We start from the raw sequence: 20,629 nt of genomic DNA on the forward strand, positions 1-20,629 counted from the left end.
CATTTTTGTGTTTATTGAATTTCTGGCTATGTGCTTATGTTAGCATTAGGGTGCCGCCATAAAAAAAAAGAAAAGAAATTAATGTGGGAGCACTTTCTGCCTTGTACAGTAGAATCTCAGTTATCTGGCACCCATAGAGATTGGTGGATGTCAGATAACTTTTTCTGGTTGTCTGAGAATTACTGTACAAGGAGCCAGATCTGAATTCTCTCCCTCCCGCCCCATAGAAGCGGCAGCGGTCCTGAGCTGCAAACCCCCTTCCTACCTTCAGCCCGAAGGAGCAGAAGTAGATGGCGGTCCTGAGCCATAAATCTCCACCTCCCTTCCTTCCTTATCCAAAGCAACAGCCAGTCAGCAGGAGGCAGTGCTCAAAACAGGATGCTCATTTCCTCTGCCATGCCAAAAGTGACGCTTCAGAGAAAAGGCCCTACCGGGGCTGACCGCAAGCAGCCTATTTTGAGTGCTGCCACCTGCTGACCAGCTGTCGCTTTGGGTAAGGAGGGCGGAAGGGGTTCGCGGCTCAGGACCGCTGCCCGATTCTGCTGCTTCGGCACTGGAGGGGGGGGGGGTTGCAGCTCATGACCACTGCCACTTCTGTTGCTTCAAGGCAGAGGGTGGGGGAGGGGGAGTTTGCGGCTCAGGATCACCGCCTTTTGATATTTCAGGGCTTGAAGGAGGGAGAGGGGTTTGCAGCTCTGGATCACTGCTTCACTGCTACTTTGGGGCAGGATGGAAGGGGGCTAGCGGCTCACGACTGCAGCTGCTTCTACTGTTTCAGGGCTTGAGGGGGGGGAGGGGTTTGCTGCTTCAGGGGACTCCCCCCAGCAATTTATTTTGCCAGTTGGGTGAGCGTGCCGGTTAACTGAGATTCTAATGCATGTAAGTGGCATTAAGCGCTCCTGGGTTATGGAGGCATTAAGCAGTTAGTGTGATAGTGATGTCAGTGTTTAGCTGAATAGTGCTTCTATGCCCCAACAAACTCCCTCCCCTCAATTTTTTTTTTTTTTAAACCACACTTAAATGACAAAACTCAATACTTTAGCAGGTCCTGCGTTAGGCCATTTTTCCTTTTTTAAAGTATATTTTTGCGCAGCTTGGTAAAAGGGCCCCTAAATATTGTTTCAGAAACGCAGATGTATCAGAATACTGGATTACATTTAATTCTTTTAGACAACACATTTACTATAACCAGATAATTTCCTGTTAGGGTCTCAGAACTCTATGTATATAATTAGGAAGGTCAAGAATTTTCCTCGTCTACACACCAGAGCATGCATTAGATGGTGGAACATGGTCTCACCTTGTCAGTTCATATGTTTCTCCCAGCAAAGGGTTGAAAGGTTTGCCTGTTCTCTCCCACTGTGAAGCTACAGCAGAAACCGCAAATGCAGCTACAGTCTGCAATACACACACATCACAAGAGTACTAGTTACACACGTCAAAAATTTAAGTCATTTTACTAATAAATAGAAGGATGATAGAATAGGACAGTGTTGTGCATTGAAAGCTGGTCTATCAAGAAAAAATCCCAGCTACTTAAAGTGCATCTCTCCTCCATTACGCATCCTGGAGAAACAGTATAGGCAAAAAACCATCTCCACTCCAGAAAAGTACCAAGATGTTTGCCTCCAAAATATACCTAGCATTATATAACATTTTATCTTAATTATTTGACTCGTACACCATGTGGTTGCCTATATTTGAATGTATTTTATGTTAGGTGGATTTTCAATGGCCGCTAGAGGGGTTAATGAATGCTCATTTCTGCACAATAACATTTTATAGTAGGTGGCCTTGTGATTGGCTGGGGTGAAATTCTACTTTATAGCTTTGGAAGCAGCTTACAGACACACTTCAGTGCGTTTCACGCTGAGACGAGGTAAGAAGTGCTGGAAGGAGAATCTGCCCAAGCCACAGCGGAATTCTCATGTATATCTGGCAAAGGACTACCACATACCTGCATTCTTGCCATAGAGTCTGTAAGAGCGCAGGCTTTATTAATGAGGTATATGTGCTCCATGTATTCAGTTATTCTTTGAAGGAAACTCAAGGGTTCATTGAAAACAATAGGCATTGTAATTTTAGACAGTTCCTGAAGAATAGAACAAGTGAAAAGTTACTACTTTTAAGGCTTCAGAAGAACAGTAAAACAAATGGCTCAACTTGTCACTGATGGGATTCTCTATTCAGTATTATGCAGTTATTTCAGAAACACAGAAATGCAAGTTCTATATACTGTTTACAGGCCTTATTAGGAAGGCTTTCCATTTGAGATTTCTTAAGCCCTGAGGGCCACAATCCAGTCAGGTTTTCAAGATTTCCCCAATGAATATGCATGAAGTTGATTTCATGTACTGCTTCCATTGTATGGAAATATATCTCATGAACATTCAGTGTGGAAATCTTTAAAACCCAACTGGATTGTGGTCCTCAAAGACCATGGCTGCCCACCCCTGCCTTAAGTAATAACTCAATATAACCGGCATGAGAAGACCATCACCACAATGCAAATGGCCTAATAGGGATGTCAGATATGATACAGAACAGGCATCGTTACAGTCTGAGGGGGATCAGAGGGCCTGTCTCAGCCAAGGGGACTCTTCACTTAGTGGGGATGGCTTTGAGCTCACTACCATAATTTCAAGATAGGAATGAAAAGCAGGTGAACAATTCTTATAAGCTAGAAAAATAAAAACTCAAAAATCCTCTTTCATGGTTTGTGTCTCCTTGGGTTTTGGTTTCTTCTCTCCCTGTTCATATTACTGGGATGTTCTGCACACAATCAATTGCACAGCACCAGTGTTGCTGAGATTCCTTTAATCATTTGCATTTTATAGTTCCTTGGTATTCACTCCCAGTCCTCCCAAACCCTAATGGTCATTCGGTTGAACATCCCTTATGAATATGCATAATAGAAATTTGCATATCTACTATCTTCTTGTATGCAAATCTCTCTCATACATAAGGATATCCTGAAACCTAACCTGTTGGCAGCCATCAAAGGTAAAGAGTGAATACCACTACTCTAGAGAAAAAAATAATCCCAGCAGCAGCATTTAAGAGTGCCTGATCTTACACACAAGTAATGTAAAGAGCAATGGCCAGTGTAAAAGTTTTGAAATAGACTGCATAAAAACACCATTTGTAATCTAAATTTTACAAAGTGAGGCAATCCCAGAGGATGCACCAGACCTGTGCTGCTCTTTGTGACTCTGGACAAGTCGCTTAATCCTCCACTGCCGCAGGTACATTAGACAGATTGTGGCGCCAACTGGGACAGATAGGGAAAATGCCAAGTATCTGTATGTAAACCGCTTTGAGTGTGGTTGTATAACTACAAAAAAGTGGTATGTAAGACCCAATCCCTTCCCTTCATTATTACAGAAGGCTGAAGCAAACAGGATCATGAAAATGAAAGTTCTTTAAAGTAGAGTTTGATTCTGAACATAAAGACCAATTTTTAGAATTGCACTTAAAGAGTTTGCTCCCTGATAATGGAACTGCAAAGCTTTTCCAATGAAGCACAAGTACAGGAGCACAAAAAAGAAAGGGCAGCATTTTATAGCAAAGGAGTTTCACCAAGAATTTCACATGTCCAGAAAGCAGCTGGGCCAGCAGAAGAAAGCTGGGCCAGCAGGAGAAAGCAAACAGGAAACATGCTAACCACTCCCAATGTCAGCAGAGGACATGCTACCTAAAATGCTCAAAGCAAATGAGGCTAGCATTATTGCCACAAGCAGCCTGGGTAGGACACTGCCCTTCTCTAACCTTATGTACATATGTTATATGTAATGTTATTGCACCTGGTGTTCAACCATTAATTGTAAGGTAAAATGGTAGGTCCCAATGCAGAATAAATCATCATCTGAACCTTGACTGACTTGGTTCAAGATAAGGTTTGGCTATCTATTACAAGGGCTGGGTTTGTTTTAATAAGCATATTTTACGAGCCCAGTTATGGGGAAAAAACGTTCACTTGATCACCAAGCCTTTTTCTCTCTCCCTTCAAAATATGATCCAGCCTATTAAACTGGAAAATAAACATGACCTCTGAAAAAGAATGCACTGAGAAGGAAAACCAAGTGGTCCAAATTAGGAAGAAACTAAGGAAAAAAACAAAGTATGAAGATAAGGGATCCAACTGCAGAAATTCAAGTTAAAGCAAATTCCAGCAGGCAGAGGCTCCCAAACTGCTAATTTTTAATCTATGGCTTCCAGCTTCCTTGTTCTATATTTGCCACTATAGGACTTTTTGTTTCCCTACTTAAAAAGTAACTTAAATAAGTGTGTCATTGTAAATGTAATCAATAAAAAAAAAGTCCATGCCCACTTACTAGACCGATGCATTTCTTTAATATACTCCATACACTGAAATCACTTCTAGAAAACATAGGTGCTGGTAAGGATGTTCTGTAGAGAGAAAAAAAGACAATTAAATTGGCACAGACTATCTATAGCACGACTGCTAGATTACATCCCCTCTAGACAGATTTACCACACGCTCTCTTAAATCACTGCCTTTCATCACTTTAAACTTTTAACATACAAAACATACTAAACCTTGAATAGCAGCTAATGCATAAAACCTGCCACACGGTCAGATCCTCCAGCACTGAACAAAAAAACCCTCACCTGTGTTTCCCAATTCCATTCTCTTCAGGCCACATCTTGTCTCTCTGCTCTTCAGCTCTGCTGCTCTTATTGTTTTCTGGAAGAGTCATATCAGCTGACTGGTGAATTAATTCTGAAAATTCCCCTGAAGAAGCATCAGAATCAAAGCCTGTAGGATTGAAAAATGACCATCTCAGCAGAGTTCCTGGAAATTGGAGGCAGCTTACCGACTCCTGTACTGTGAATTTAAGAGGAATATAACTATACTGCCAGGTGCCATCCTAGTATCCACATGCTCTGCTGTAGAACATTCCTTTTGTGCTTACACTTTACAAATGACCCAGCTCTTAACAATTCTGTCCATTTCCTGGGAGAGCGCACACACCAAAAAAGTCTTTCACACTAAGCTTTATTGCTTACTCACTATGATAGTTGGTTATTAACTGCTTCATATGGTTCCAAGAAACTGACAATTACAGTTAGTCCAGCTGAACGGTCTAATTCCTTCTAACCAACAATATACTTTTGTTTCCTTCAGCTGATGAAGCACAAATATTACAGGCCAATTCAGTAACATGGCTGTAGCAGGAATCCTCCAAAGAAAAAGCCACCCTACTTTGAAACTAAAAATCAACCTGACAGGAATGGAATGTAGGCCAACATGTTATGTCAGAGCTGGCCTTGTGCACAAGGAAAAATTATGTTCTTACCTATAGTCACAGCAGATGCATCCAGAGACGAGTGGGTTGTGTCCATCCACCAGCAAGCGGAGATAGAGAGCACCAAGTTGAGCTCAGTCATATACAGGATGGTATACTCACTAATCAGTCAGTATTCCTTGTAACAAAGCAGCAGGATGAACCTGAAAAGCCATTTGGCAAATAACTCCCTCCTCACCATTGTAAAATTGATATCCAGGCCACCCACATTCCAATCCCTAAGGAGCAAAGAAAACCAGAAACTAAACAGTTTGATCCTGAAAGAAAAAGGGCAGGACCCAGGATTTATCTGCTGTGACTAAAGGAAAGAAAATTATCAATTAAGAACATAATTTTCCTTCCTTGTCATCAACAGCAGATGAATCCAGAGACAAGTAGGATAAAGAAGTTCTCAGTAGGATGAGATAATAACAAGAACATAGAAAGAAGCTTATCCCAAACCACGCAGTCTGCTATCCCTCAAGGAATTGAAGGAAGGTCCAAAGAACTGCCATCTACAAGAACAATATAAGAGCCGCACAATTGAAGGAGTTCCACCCCAAAGGAACAACCAGAAACCATGCACTTGTCCAAAGAATGAAAGCTGCCCCACTCAAAACCAGGAACTAAACTACAAGGATCAGTCTGACAAAGTCTGGTGTGATCAAACTGACTCCAAGCTGCCCAAGATTCCAGAGGAGATGAGGGAGAACACCCCCCCCCCTCCTTGGTGGAGAGGCTGAATCATAGCCAAAGGCTAGGCGGACCATAGCAAAGACAACATGCCAACTTTCCCACAGGAAGGAGCTGCGCCAAGGATACACTTTCGAGACAAGGAAAGTACCTCGCTGACCACTGGCAAAGAATGTGCATCTGAAAGATGGTCCAAACCAGACCAGTTAATGCACTGAATTCTGGGCATAGAACTGTGCACTGTAGCCCTACACGGAGTAGTATTCAACCACCAGTGAGCGAGCAGTGCTCTACAATGGAGTCACCTAAGGTCTCAAACGATGGCACCAATCACGACCCATAGTGATGGGGTAGCACAATGTTTTTCAACCTTTTTATACCTGTGGACCGGCAGAAATAAAATAATTATTTTGTGGACTGGCAAACTACTAAGACTGAAATTTAAAAAACACATTTCCGCCCCGTCTCTGCAAGCTCGGTCCCCGCAAACCATCTGATCCCATCCCAACAAGCCTCAGTTATGATTTTATATTGAACGTATTCCAGTACCTCCCCTCTTTTCCTCATCTTAATCCAGCAGATACCTTCCATCACCTACTCCCTCTATGCCTTATTCAGCATCTTCTCCTTGTCTCCCTATTCCCCCTTCACCATGTCCAGCATATCCCCTCTGTCTCCCTACTCCCTCTACCCATGTCCAACATATTACTTCTGTCTTCATACTCCACCCTCCTGTTCAGCATTTTCCATGTCTCTCTGCCCCCTGCAAGGTCCAGCATCTGTCTTTGTGTCCCTATTCTTCCAACTCCCACCTAGTTCCAATAACTATCCTCTCCTAAGGGGATCCACCATCTCCCTTCTGTCACACCAATTCTTCCCCCCCCCCCCGGGTCTACCATCCCCTTCCCACAACACGTGGGAATCCAGCATCTCTTAATCTCTCCCTTGGCTGCTGGCCCCAGAGTGACTCCAGTGTCACAATGGCTGGTCTCACCATAACTGACACTAAATTGGAAGCAGCCTAGTTCTTAACAGTTTACTTACAGTTCCCTTGCCCAGAACTCTGAACGAAAACAGAAGCTGCGGGACCTTTCCTCTTGCCTGCATTGCTATTTGCTATAAGCTCTGCCGGTCTCAATCCTGCCCCTCAAACACAGGAAGTCACTTCAGAGGGGGGAGGGATCAGGATCGGCAAAGCCTATAGCATGCAGGCAAGAGGAAAAGTCCCGCGGCTTCTGTGTTTCTTTTTGCTGTCTGCAGCAATCCTAAGCCCTGGAAGGGAAAGGAGAAGAGATGCCGACAGGAAATTTAACCGCGTCGATCTCGCCGGCCCTCCGCAGACCGGCAGGAATTTTCTGCGGAACGGCACCGGTCCGCGGAACGGTGGTTGAAGAACAGTGGGGTAGCACACATCAAGCAGAGGCAACACAGACAAATGTGCTCTAGATCCAGAGATGGAACAGTGCCAACCAACAGCTTGAGCCATGCTCAGCATCCTACAATGGAGCTGTGCCAGACAACTGTAGCCACATTCTACAACTAGATATGGAGCTCACAGAATCAGGAAACACCCCACCCTACTTTTAGACATGGAACTGCAATTGCAGGCAATAATCGCCACACTCTACATTCAGAGATGGAGCCAAGCCTAGCTGGAGCCATGCCAAAAAGGAAACAGGCACCCTGCTCTACCACCCAAGTTGGAGTTGATTCATAGCTGGACCCAAATTGACCAGGCAGGAGGCACCATCCTCTACACCACAAGAGGGAATCAATGCCTAGATAGATTTGTACCAGACAGGAGAAATCTCGCTTCATGTTCCTACATGGAGCTGATCCACCTAAGGTGTTAAACAGGCAGGAGGCGTTAACTCTCAACATGCAGAAGGAATGGAACTCAGAGAAAGAGCTGAGCTAAATGGGCCACAGCCAGAGATGGGGCTTCTGTAGAGATGAAACTGAGCCAAATATGCAAAAGGTGCTACACACTACCATCAACCCCATGCCAACAGGGCCAGAGGCATTACATGTCTGCGCCAGAGATGGACCACATGCTGGAACAGGGCTGCGACAAGGCAAGAACTACCTAGCAGCCTATCTAACTTGCAGCTAAGCCATATGAAAGAGCCAGGAGCACTCCAACTCCCAAGAAGAAGTGGGAATAACCGGGGAAGCAGAGTTCCACGTTCCAAGAGAAGTACATGCAGTAGCGCTAGGTAGAGAATGCTCCCAGCCTGAGCTATAGCCCTAGGATATGAGAACTACAGCCTATCCACAACTGTGAAAAAACCCCCAAATGAACCATACAGAGACCCAGCGAGTCACCCTCCAGGCTTGTCGGAAGACCAAGATATGCTGTGGTCGCTCTCTGTAAAAAAAAATTTCTGCATCACAATTGATGAGGTGAAAAACATGGTCACATACTACCAAACCAGTGGCCAGAACAGGGAATCTTGACAGGGGCCAACAGGCCACCCCAAAAGAGGGAGTAAAGGTCTCACATGGAGCCATGCGCAAACCAAGCTTGCGATCAATGTGTCCAGACCTGTCCAGGGCAGATCCCTGGGAACATGGATCCAAATCATAGGAACAGGCAGGGATCTTCCGCAGCCATGTCACCAGTCTCTCACCAGCCAAAATTCATAGAATAGAATCCATCCTTGCTACAATAGAAAATTGGATGTCTTGTTACAAATTAAAGCTAAACGCTGAAAAAACAAAATTCTTTCTAGCGACTTCTAACTCTATGTTACATTCCATAACCTTGAGGGGAACCATATATCCTTTATCACCAACAATCAGAATCTTAGGCGTGCACTTGGACAGACAGCTATCGTTGACTGCTCAAATCAATCATGTTACCTGCAAAGGATTTTCCACTCTTTGGAGACTTAGATCCATCAGGAAATTCTTCGACCAAGCGCCTTTTACTCTCCTGGTCCAATCGCTAGTTCTCAGTATCTTGGACTACAGCAACATCATCTACCTATCTGGACTTCGCAAACATTTCCAGAAATTAAGCATAATTCAAAACACTGCAGTAAGGCTGATATTTAACTTGAAAAAATTTGATCACTTAACCCTTTTCTACAATAAACTCCACTGGTTAAAAATTGAGAATCAGTTATTTTTTTTTAATTCGGCTGTCTCTTCTATAAGGCCCTATATGGTTTATTGCCTGATTACCTCACCAATCATTTCTTATTTTCCAGTCCTGAGCAGACCTCTCGACACCAATCATCTCTTTTACCTTCCCTCTCAACCCCAGTCATTCTTTTCCTTCTCATCCTTTCTCGCATAGGAGATTCATCAATAAATTCTTATCCTACCAAGCAACTTCTAAAGATCCAAAATGGAGTCATCTGGTCCATTCTACATTATACATGCATTTTAGAAACCTCCTGAAAATACATCTCTTCCCCAAACCTGATGACCCAGTTTTAAATTAACCCTTTGTTGACCCAAGACTAGACAACCTTCATTCATCATCTTACCCCATCACAAACCTCAATTTTTTGTTTATTGTTTTTTTATGCATTTGTAAAACTGTATTATTCTAATTTGTTAAAAATTATTGTTCCTGATGGTTTTTACCACCCTGCAAAGCAAAACAAAGAAAAATTCAACGAGTCTGCAGTAAAAGGCGAACATCAAAACAAGAAAGAAACTGCAGATGGGAATGTACAAAGACATGAATCTTTATTTAAAAACCATATAAATTTGTAATCCTTTAAAAATGGCTCTCATATACATGGAATACGGACCCTACACGGTCCGTGTTTCGGAGAAACATGTATGTAGAGAGTGATACGGAAAACAACAGTGATATGGTCATCAAAATTTTCAAATCCGATGCAGAAAATTCTCCTTCTGAGCTGAAGCACAGGATGAGTCCGGCTGTACACCACCTTGAACCGAAAGGCTAATGTGGTATATAAATAAACATTTATGTTATGTTATAAGACCCAGTGCCCCTGGGAGAGCTTAACCTTTGGGTATGCACACCAGACTACTCCAAGCTCCTGAGCTTTAACTCGGGTCACAACTGGACCAGAAGACCTTGTCTCTGACACCTGTCCATAAAGTGCCCGAACAATTTACAGACAAAAAGCAGCAAAAGATGAAGACAGATAGACCTCTTTTTTGTGTTTTGTTTAGTTTTTTAACAAAAGGATACCTGCTCAGTTACTAGGACAACCTGCTGGCTGTCTCCCTGTTGGCAAACAGAAACATTTATAGAACTTAAATAATACCCCAATGTGCTATAGCAATAAAAGATTCTTCATACCCTTAAGGTCTAAATGACATTCAAATTTCAGTTTGGACTTCAACTTTCTGATTGAAACAGTAGGCAGCTACAGGAGAAAAGATATTATCAAGGTAAGAACCTAATCTCTTTTTCTAGTGCAATAGGTGTGTCATTCTGGACATACAGCACATACAAAAGCAGTCCCAGAAATCTAGGGCGGCATCAATGCGCTGGCGCGTAACACTGAGGTTCCAAAGGCAGAGTCCTCCCTTTCTGCTACATCCACTCTGTAAAACTTAGAAAATGTATGTAGAGTGGACCAAGTTGCTGACCTACAAATCTCCTAGGGTAAAGACAGCCTGAGCTTCCACCCACGAAGAAGCCACACTTCTACTTGAATGTGCCTTTATGGAGACTGAAGACTGTTTTCCATAGGCAATATATGTTGCAAAATGGCCCCATGGATCCATCTGGAGATTGTGGCTGTGGAGGCCAGTGTGCCACATCTAGCTTGACTAGCTGCTAAGACCTATCGCTTCTATCTCTTCAATATCACCAAAATTTGCCTCTTCCTCTCTGAGCACACTACCCAGATCCTTGTCCAAACTCTCGTAACCTCACACTTAGATTACTGCAATCTACTCCTAACTGGTATCCCTCAGTGTCGCCTCTCCTCCTTGCAATCTGTGAAAAACTCTGCTGCGCGACTCATCTTCTACCAACCTCACTACGTTCATGTCACTTCACTGGCTCCCTATCTGTCATCGCATACAGTTCAAGATCTTATTGCTGACCTACAAGTGAGTTCATTCTGCTGTCCCTCAATACCTCTCCTTGCTTCTCTCTCCTTATACACCTTCCAGAGAACTCCGTTCCTCAGATAAGTCACTCTTAACGTTACCCTTCTCCTCCACTGCCAATTCCAGACTTTGTTCCTTTCATCTAGCTGCCCCTTATGCCTGGAATAAATTACCCGAGTTTGTCCATCAAGCCCCTTCCCTTGTTTAAAAGCAGATTGAAAACCCACCTTTTTTATATGGCTTTCAATCCTTAACCCTACTCCTCTGCTCTCCAACCCAGCCAGCTGATTAATCGTTCCCCTTAACTGTATCCATGACATCCTGTTTGACTGTCTTACCTGTTTAGATTGTAAGCTCTTTCGAGCAGGGACTGTTTTCTTACTCTTTGTGACTCTGTACTTTATACTGACTATTCTTGAGAAACATGTTGTACTTTTACTATTTGTATTCTGTAATTCGCTGATTGTCCAGTTCTCTTCAGTGTAAACCGCCTAGAAGTCATAAGATCGTGGCGGTATAGATGAATAAAGTTATGTTATGGTATATAGAAATAATAGTAGTAGTAGTAGTAGCAGCAGCAGTAGCAACAATGAGCACAAAAAGATGGTCAGATAACCTAAAATCATTGGTGACCTCAAGATATCAGAGAAGTACTCTTCTCACATCCAACTTTAGAATCCAGTCCTTCTTAGAATCCACGGACTGGAAAACTAGCAATCTGACTTCTTGATTGACATGGAAAGCCGAAACAACCTTCGGAAGAAAGGATTGAATGGTGTATAAAGGAACTCCAGCCTCTGTGAATTTGAGGAAAGGCTCTCTGAAAGAAGCCTGTAGCTGAGACTTGTCTCACTGAAGTAATGTCACAACGTATAAAGGTAGTAGGGGGATTGAATTGTTAAATCTTGTGAGGAGTAGGAGGTCAAAAATAAAGTAAGATATTAATGCTATAAAGAACTCCTAAAGGAAAAAAAAGAGAATTTAAATAAATTGTGTAAGAAAATTCTATACTTTTTGTCACATACACTCAGAAATGTGTGATTCAGCCAGAAGCCAAAGCTCCTATAGCCAAACCCACTGCCCCATCACTGTATATGGAAGTATTAAATAAAGTTAGTTTTTGCCATCGCAAGACTATTTTTATTATTGAATTAGCACACATTAGCACTTTATTTAATACTTCCATACACAGTGATGGGGCAGTGAGGCAAAATGAGGTGATTTGAAGATTCTGGGGAACTTAAAAAATTGGGAAATCTAAAATGGTCACTGCGCCAGCATTTTGGTGCCAAGAAACAGCTCCAAAACTAACTTTAAAAAACACACGAGTCACATCCAGATACATGTACCCGAGACGTGCTTTTCACAGTACTGGGGTTGTTAAAACCCAGCGCTTCGTTTGGAGAATCACCCAGCGATGATAGAGAATCGCCCAGAGTGCTCATTTTAATATTAATCACTGTACTACATCTGCATGGCAAAGTCAGAGGTTGCTAAGAAGCTTGGAAAAGACCACGGTGAGCTGTTCTGAGAATCCGGGAGTAAAATACTGGCAGCTAAGCCGGCAGGAACCAGTTTAGCGACCATCATTAAAGGCATAGTAAGTTTTGAGAATCCAGCCCTGAGTTAGCAAAGCCAAAACAAGAGTTTAGCTGTGCTTGGAGCTGGACCTAGCCATACTTGTAGGTCACACTGAGCGACAAATTAAACCAGCAGCAGGAGAGAAATCATTTATCTGCCTGCAAAGATAGAGAATACTGGCTGACTAGTGAGCATACCATCCTATATATGACAGAGCTCAGATGGCGCTCTCTCTCTCTGCCTGCTGTTGAATGGACACAACCCATCTCTGGATTCATCTGCTGCTGACAAGAAGGAAAGAGACATTTCAAAGCAAGAAGGCTTAAAAAAAAAAAAATCAAATAAAAATTAGATTGCTTGAACTATGGGGAAAGTACTTCAGCCTCTGTGAGGAGAAACAAAGTAATGCTGAATACCCTTACTGGTACACGTCATCTTAAATTTTATACTACAATGAGTAAACTTCCTAAATACTTACAGTGATGAAGATTAACCCCCAGTATAGCTCAAAAAGATATAGAACAAATCAGAAAAGGTAGAGAGAAGGGCAACCAAAACGATAAAGGGGACCTAATGACTCCCTAGTGAGGAAAGGCTAAAGAGGTTATGACTCTTCAGCTTGGAGAAGAAAATGGCTAAGGGAAGATATGGCAGGTACATAAATCTAGAGTTGAATTGAACAGCTTAGCACAACTCAATAGCTCAGTTTTGGAATTCATTGCCAAAGGATATGGTAAAAGTAGTTAAGGATATGGTAAAAGTAGTTGCCATAGCAGAGTTTAAAAAACCCCCACAAAAAACACAAGTTTGAACAAGTACCTGAAGAAAGTCAACAGACCTGAGGAAAAGCACTGCTTGTCTTGGGAGGGGGTGGGGGTGGTGGAGGGAATTTGTCTTAAGGGGTGGAAGGACTAGCATGGAATCTAACTACATTTTGGACTCCTGCCTAGAGTTTGTGATCTGAACTGGTCACTTAGAAACAAGATACTGGGCTAGATGGACCCTTGGTCTGATCCAGTATAGCAATTCTTATGTTATGATTTGTCTTTTCTAATGCTATCACATTTTTTCCAGTTCTAAAACTCTGGAAATTTTAAAGGGTTAAATTAATTATATTCATTGTTTCTTATCCTCAACCCCCCCCCCCCCACCAGTTTACTGTGTCTTCTACAATTAGTATATTGGCATTTGTCAGTGAAGGGAATAAAATGATAAAAAATGAGTCATAGAATAGCCACAAGAAATGTAGGACCTGTTTGTACAATAATGCTTCAAATGCAAACGATATTTACATATATAGAACTTCGAGGCCTGGTGTTTCTGGCAGTCTCATATATAAGGTAACCTTCTAATAGTCTTCAGGAAAATCATGTGGTAATTTTAAGAAGCACGTTTTACATGTAAAATATGGTTGGATATGCATGTGAAAGACTGTGCAACCTTATGCACACACCATGCATAGGTATTCCCATGGAGCTGAGATGAAGGTACAATGTACCCAAGGCTCCTTTTACAAAGGTGCACTAGCGATTTTAGCGTACGCACAGGATTAGTGCGCGCTAGCCAAAAAATTACCGCCTGCTTAAAAGGAGGCGATAGTGACTAGCGCGCTAAAATCACTAGCGCGCCTTTGTAAAGGGAGCCCTTAGTGTTTTACGAAGTACATATGTACACGCAATGCAGGGGCAGCCCAAGGCAGTCTGCCCCAACTCCCTCCTCAGAGCTACAATCAGGGAGTAACGTGATTGGAAGCGATAGAAAACTACAAACTGACAGAAGCCATGCAATTAAGTATATTATTATAATATCATGAAAATACATAAACCATATATACACATAACACCAAAGTGTTACAGCCTAACAGAGTCAAACCACACACACAAGAAAAATGTTTCATTCATTCCACCAGGGCGAGCCCTCTGGTACTAGTGGCTGCCTGGACCTAGCTGCACAGTAGAGAATGATACGGGGACGGGGACGGGTTCCTGAAGGAAATCTGCAGGAACAGGAAAATGAGAATGGAAGCAAGGCCCGTTACCACCCTGCGGGAACAGTAAAAAGTCATGTTCCCGTGGTAGAACAAAAATTTGCACCCGGGTCAGCATCTCTGTGCCTTCCCTCCCAATCTCCCTCTCACCCTGTGTCCATTTTACCTCAAGAAGCATCAGCCACCACAGAGAAGAAGAATCAGAGGCCTGCTCTGGGACCTTCCTTCTGCCGAGTCCCTCCTTGATGTAACTTCCCCCTGATGGCTGAAGTTTCTTGAGGTAAAATAGACACAGGGTGAGAGGCGAGTTGTGGGAGAAAGGCACAGAGATGCCAATCTGCATTGGGGGGTGCCTCATCTGCATGGGGGGGGACTGCTGGACTCTGGTGTATGCCCCATATGTATGCCTCTTCAGAGGGCTCTGAATATGTAGCAGTAGCTCTTAGGTGCTGTCAGAATCTTAATTATGATCATTTGTAAACATTGCTCCTCCTTCCTTTTCCCATTTAGGGGCTGCTCTACTGATAGGCATCTCAGACTTAAATTTACAGTATTTTATATTCTTCAGTTTCTCATGTTTTTAAGTATGAGCTGAATAGCTCATGATCAGTAAAACATAAACAAGCCCTACTAGGACATGATAAAACTGATAGCCAGGCTTTAGACATCTTAAGGTGGTTCTTTGTAGGTTTCAGAAATTCTAGCATCCAAAAAGCATGATTAATTCAGCACTTTTCTTCTCTCATTGGTTGCCTACAGCTTTGTCTTGTTTTGCAAGGTGCCGCTGGATGGGTGCTGTGGGCTCTGTCCTGTTTGGAAAGGGGGAGGGGTGAAAGGACAGGTCCAGCCAGTGCTAGTAACATGCAGAAAGGCAGTGCCCATGTGTGCCAGACGGGAGCAGGAAATCAGGGGAACTTGAGTAGCTCAGTCTGGAGTAGCTTGTCTTCTGTGCTTCTGTGCAATTTGCAGTCAGGGGCGTTGGGTTTATTGCTGCTCCTGCTGATTCATTCATGATAACTCTAGATGGACTTGTTTTTTTAATCACCTATGAGTTAGCAGCCTTATTTTAAAATCAAGAATGCTAAATACCTTTTTATAAGAGAACAGAAACCTACCTCCAGGAAGGGAGGGGGTAGGGGAGAAAATGTTTTTGGTTTTTGAGGATGTCCTGTGCTAAGACCTATGTTCCCTCTAAGCACAGCATGTGAGCAAGTGCTCATACATTCTAGGAGCATCACTCAAAGATTTTACGTGGTCACTCACAAAAATACTTGCAAATCTGGAAAATTATTGGTTTCCAGAACTTCATACAAACATTTTTTTTTTTTTTTTTTTAGAACTTGTCGTTCACATGAAAAAATACTTGTACACACTTACCAGTATTTTATTAGATTGGGTTTATTATATTTATGAATGAAACATGTATTTTGTAGTAATTTGACTTGTTCAGTTATCTTGATAGTGGAGGGGATATTTGTGAGGGGGGAGGAGGGGTTTTATCGAACCTTGTTCTGTATTTGTGATATATAAAATGACAGTTGTACAGAGAATATTGTTTACTTTGATGAAATAATTTCAATATAAAATCATAACTATTCGAGGCTTCTGCGGATGGGATCAGAGTTCACTGGGACAGGGTGGGACCAGAGCTCACAGGGATAGGGCAGGGACAAACTTTGTCCCCATGCCATTCTCTACTGCACACCTCTGAGGCCTGGGGTAAGAAGCACAAGTACTCTCAGAGAATATAGACTACAATTATTCATTCATGGAGCATTCCCAGATCAACCAATAAAACCCTCCCAACAAGAGATACAGAGCAGAGATGTAAAATGAAACATTCTAACATACAAACTAGTGTCAAATCAAGGATAGCAAAACAAACTCCCTCCACTAACAAACACTGATGTAAGACAAAAGCTTGCAAATAGACATTCAGCACAGTTACTTACCGTAACAGGTGTTATCCAGGGACAGCAGGCAGATATTCTTAACACATGGGTGACGTCACCGACGGAGCCCTCGGTACGGACCTTTTTAACTAGAAGTTTCTAGTTGGCCGCACCGCGCGTGCGCGAGTGCCTTCCCGCCCGACGGAGGAGTGCGTGGTCCCCAGTTAGGATAAGCCAGCTAAGAAGCCAACCCGGGGAGGTGGGTGGGACGTAAGAATATCTGCCTGCTGTCCCTGGATAACACCTGTTACGGTAAGTAACTGTGCTTTATCCCAGGACAAGCAGGCAGCATATTCTTAACACATGGGTGACCTCCAAGCTAACAAAGAGGGAGGTGGGATGGTTGGCCATTAGGAAAATAAATTTTGTAACACAGATTGGCCGAAGTGTCCATCCCGTCTGGAGAACGCATCCAGACAGTAGTGAGTAGTGAACGTGTGAACTGAGGACCAAGTGGCCGCCTTGCAGATTTCCTCGATGGGCGTGGAACGGAGGAAAGCTACAGAAGCAGCCATAGCTCGGACTCTGTGGGCCGTGACAGTTCCTTCCAGTGAGAGACCGGCCCGAGCATAACAGAAGGCAATACAGGCAGCAAGCCAATTTGAAAGTGTCCGTTTGGAGACAGGACGACCCAAACGGTTGGGATCGAAAGATACAAATAGCTGAGGGGATGTTCGGTGAGCTCTGGTACGATCAAGATAGTAAGCAAGGGCACGCTTACAATCCAGTGTGTGCAACGCCTGTTCCCCAGGATGCGAGTGAGGCTTAGGGAAGAAGACGGGTAGCACAATGGACTGGTTAAGGTGAAAAGCTGAGACCACCTTGGGAAGGAATTTAGGGTGGGTACGCAGAACAACCTTGTCATGGTGAAAAATAGTGAAAGGTGGGTCGGCAACCAGTGCATGCAGTTCGCTAACCCTCCTGGCAGAGGTGATGGCAATTAGGAAAAGCACCTTCCAGGTAAGAAGCCTGAGCGAAGTTGTGGCAAGAGGCTCAAACGGAGGTTTCATGAGTGCTGAGAGAACCACATTCAGGTCCCAGACGACAGGAGGAGGCTTGAGAGGCGGCTTGATATTGAAGAGCCCTCTCATAAATCTGGAAACCAGAGGATGAGCCGTGAGGGGTTTTCCGAGAATAGGCTCATGAAACGCAGTGATGGCACTGAGGTGGACTCTGATTGAGGTGGTTTTGAGGCCAGCATTGGACAGTGAGAGCAAATATTCCAAGACAGTTTCCACCGCTAAGGAGGTGGGTTCCTGATGATGCCGGAGACACCACGAGGAGAATCTGGTCCACTTCTGATGGTAACATTGGAGAGTGGCCGGTTTCCTGGAGGCGTCCAAAATAAGGCGGACCGGTTGAGATAGATTCTCCGGAGAGGTCAGCCCGAGAGAAACCAAGCTGTCAGGTGGAGGGAAGACAGATTGGGATGCAGTAGAGACTGATGCTGCTGTGTAAGCAGAGTAGGAAACACAGGAAGAGGAATGGGCTCCCTGGAGCTGAGTTGAAGCAGGAGGGAGAACCAGTGTTGACGAGGCCACCGAGGGGCGATGAGAATCATGGTGGCGTTGTCCTTGCGGAGTTTGGACAAGGTCCGCAACATCAGAGGAAGTGGAGGGAAGGCATAGAGGAACCGATCCCTCCAGTCGAGCAGGAATGCATCCGGAGCCAGACGGTGAGGAGAGAAGAGTCTGGAACAGAATTGGGGCAGCTGATGGTTGTGAGGTGCTGCAAAGAGGTCCACCTGCGGAGTGCCCCATCGAGCAAAGATGGAGAGCAGAGTCGGAGGGTCCAACGTCCACTCGTGAGGTTGAAGGATGCGGCTGAGATTGTCGGCCAGAGAGTTCTGTTCGCCCTGGATATAGACCGCCCTGAGAAAGAGATTGCGGTCCGTGGCCCAGGTCCAGATGCGCAGAGCCTCCAAACAAAGGGGGCGAGATCCGGTGCCGCCTTGCTTGTTTATGTAGTACATGGCGACTTGATTGTCTGTGCACAGGAGGAGGACTTGAGGGCAGAGAAGATGTTGGAAAGCCTTGAGGGCGTAGAACATGGCTCTGAGTTCCAGGAAATTTATGTGATGACGACGCTCCTGTGGGGTCCAAAGTCCCTGGGTGCGTAGATCTCCTAGGTGAGCTCCCCATGCGTAGGGGGACGCATCGGTGGTGATGATCATAGAGTGGGGGGGCAGATGAAAAAGAAGACCCCTGGAAAGATTTGAGGAGTTCAACCACCATTGGAGAGATTGCTGAAGAGATGATGTCACAGAGATGGGATGAGAAAGAAGATCTGTAGTCTGTGACCATTGGTTGGCGAGAGTCCACTGAGGTGTACGAAGGTGGAGACGTGCCAGAGGAAGGACATGCACCGTCGAGGCCATGTGACCCAGGAGGACCATCATCTGTCGGGCAGGAATGGAGGGATGCCTGAGTACCTGACGGCAGAGGTGGAGCAGGGTCTGCTGGCGATCGGAGGGGAGAAAGGCCCTCATCAGCGTGGTGTCCAGAACTGCTCCAATGAATTGAAGTCGCTGGGTGGGAAGCAGATGCGACTTGGGGTAGTTGATCTCGAACCCCAGGAGGTGGAGGAGAGAGATGGTGTGATGAGTAGCTTGTAGCACGAGTTGAGATGAGGGTGCTTTCACCAACCAATCGTCCAAGTAGGGGAACACCTGGAGGTTGTGAGACCTGAGGAAGGCCGCCACCACTATCAGGCATTTGGTGAAAACTCTGGGGGAGGAAGCGAGGCCAAACGGTAGCACTTTGTACTGATAGTGGTGGTGTAGCACCTGGAACCGCAGGTAGCGGCGAGAGTTCTGATGGATGGAGATGTGAGTGTAGGCCTCTTTGAGGTCCAGGGAACATAGCCAGTCGTGTTGAGAAAGTAGAGGGTAAAGTGTGGCAAGGGAGAGCATTCTGAACTTTTCCTTGACCAGACACTTGTTGAGGTCCCTGAGATCGAGAATGGGACGGAGGTCTCCCGTCTTTTTGGGTACTAGGAAGTAGCGGGAGTAGAATCCCTGACCCCTTTGATCTGGAGGTACTTCTTCGATGGCATTGAGAAGGAGGAGGGATTGAACCTCCCTCAGAAGGAGGGGGGTTTGAGAGGAGTGTGAAGCAGACTCTACGGGAAGGTTGTCCGGTGGAAGAGTCTGGAAGTTGAGAGAGTAGCCGTGGCGAATGATGTTGAGGACCCACTGGTCTGACGTGATGACTTCCCAACGGCTTGAGAAAATGGTGAGACGACCCCCGATAGGCTGTGGAAGAGGCAGCGAGGGTGGATGACTGGCTATGCCCTGGAGAGAAGAGTCAAAAGGGCTGAGATTGTTTAGCAGGCTGAGGAGGCTTGGAGGGTTGAGTGGCCTGAGATCGAGCCTGGGCATGGTGCTGCTGTTGACGGGGTCGCCGAGATTGTTGGGGAGGCGGATTGAGTGGCCTGGCTGAGAACCTCCGCTGGTAAGATGATTGAGGCCGATAGGGTCGAGCAGGCGGAGCCTTCTTTTTCGGCTTGATCAGGGTGTCCCACCTGGTCTCATGGGCCGAGAGTTTCTGGGTGGTGGAATCCAGGGACTCTCCAAAGAGTTCATCCCCGAGACAGGGGGCGTTGGCCAAACGATCCTGGTGGTTGATGTCCAGGTCGGAGACTCTGAGCCAGGCTAAGCGACGCATGGCTACGGCCATGGCAGAGGCCCGAGAGGTGAGCTCGAAGGAGTCGTATATTGAGCGGACCATATATTTTCGCATCTGGAGAAGACCAGAGATGTGTTGTTGGAATAGCGGGACCTTGCGCTCAGGAAGATACTTCTGGAGGGCAGACAGTTGTTGGACCAAATGTTTCAGATAGAAAGAAAAATGGAAGGAATAGTTGTTTGCCCTGTTGGCAAGCATGGCATTCTGGTAAAGCCTCTTGCCAAACTTGTCCATAGTCTTACCTTCTCTGCCAGGAGGGGTAGAGGCATAGACACTGGAGCCCTGAGTCTTTTTTAAGGTGGATTCCACCAGAAGGGACTCATGGGGCAATTGAGATTTGTCGAATCCAGGAATGGGAATGACACGGTAAAG

The 20,629-nt window shown here is 44.8% G+C and overlaps 1 protein-coding gene across 6 annotated transcripts in view; it reads right to left on the bottom strand.

Annotated features, from left to right (window-relative positions):
- Positions 1–20,629, bottom strand: part of OSBPL2 (oxysterol binding protein like 2) — a 198,932-nt gene that overhangs the window by 67,296 nt on the left and 111,007 nt on the right. For all 6 annotated transcript variants that reach the window (XM_033914054.1, XM_033914060.1, XM_033914059.1 and 3 more), the window contains 4 exons: positions 4,633–4,780; positions 4,335–4,410; positions 1,958–2,092; positions 1,301–1,398 (listed from right to left, as the gene is read on the bottom strand). In XM_033914054.1, the coding sequence (XP_033769945.1) occupies positions 1,301–1,398; positions 1,958–2,092; positions 4,335–4,410; positions 4,633–4,780 (457 nt within the window). The remainder of the gene's footprint in view (positions 1–1,300; positions 1,399–1,957; positions 2,093–4,334; positions 4,411–4,632; positions 4,781–20,629) is intronic.

The sequence above is a fragment of the Geotrypetes seraphini genome, chromosome 11, assembly GCF_902459505.1.
Source record: "Geotrypetes seraphini chromosome 11, aGeoSer1.1, whole genome shotgun sequence".
Taxonomy (NCBI): domain Eukaryota; kingdom Metazoa; phylum Chordata; class Amphibia; order Gymnophiona; family Dermophiidae; genus Geotrypetes; species Geotrypetes seraphini.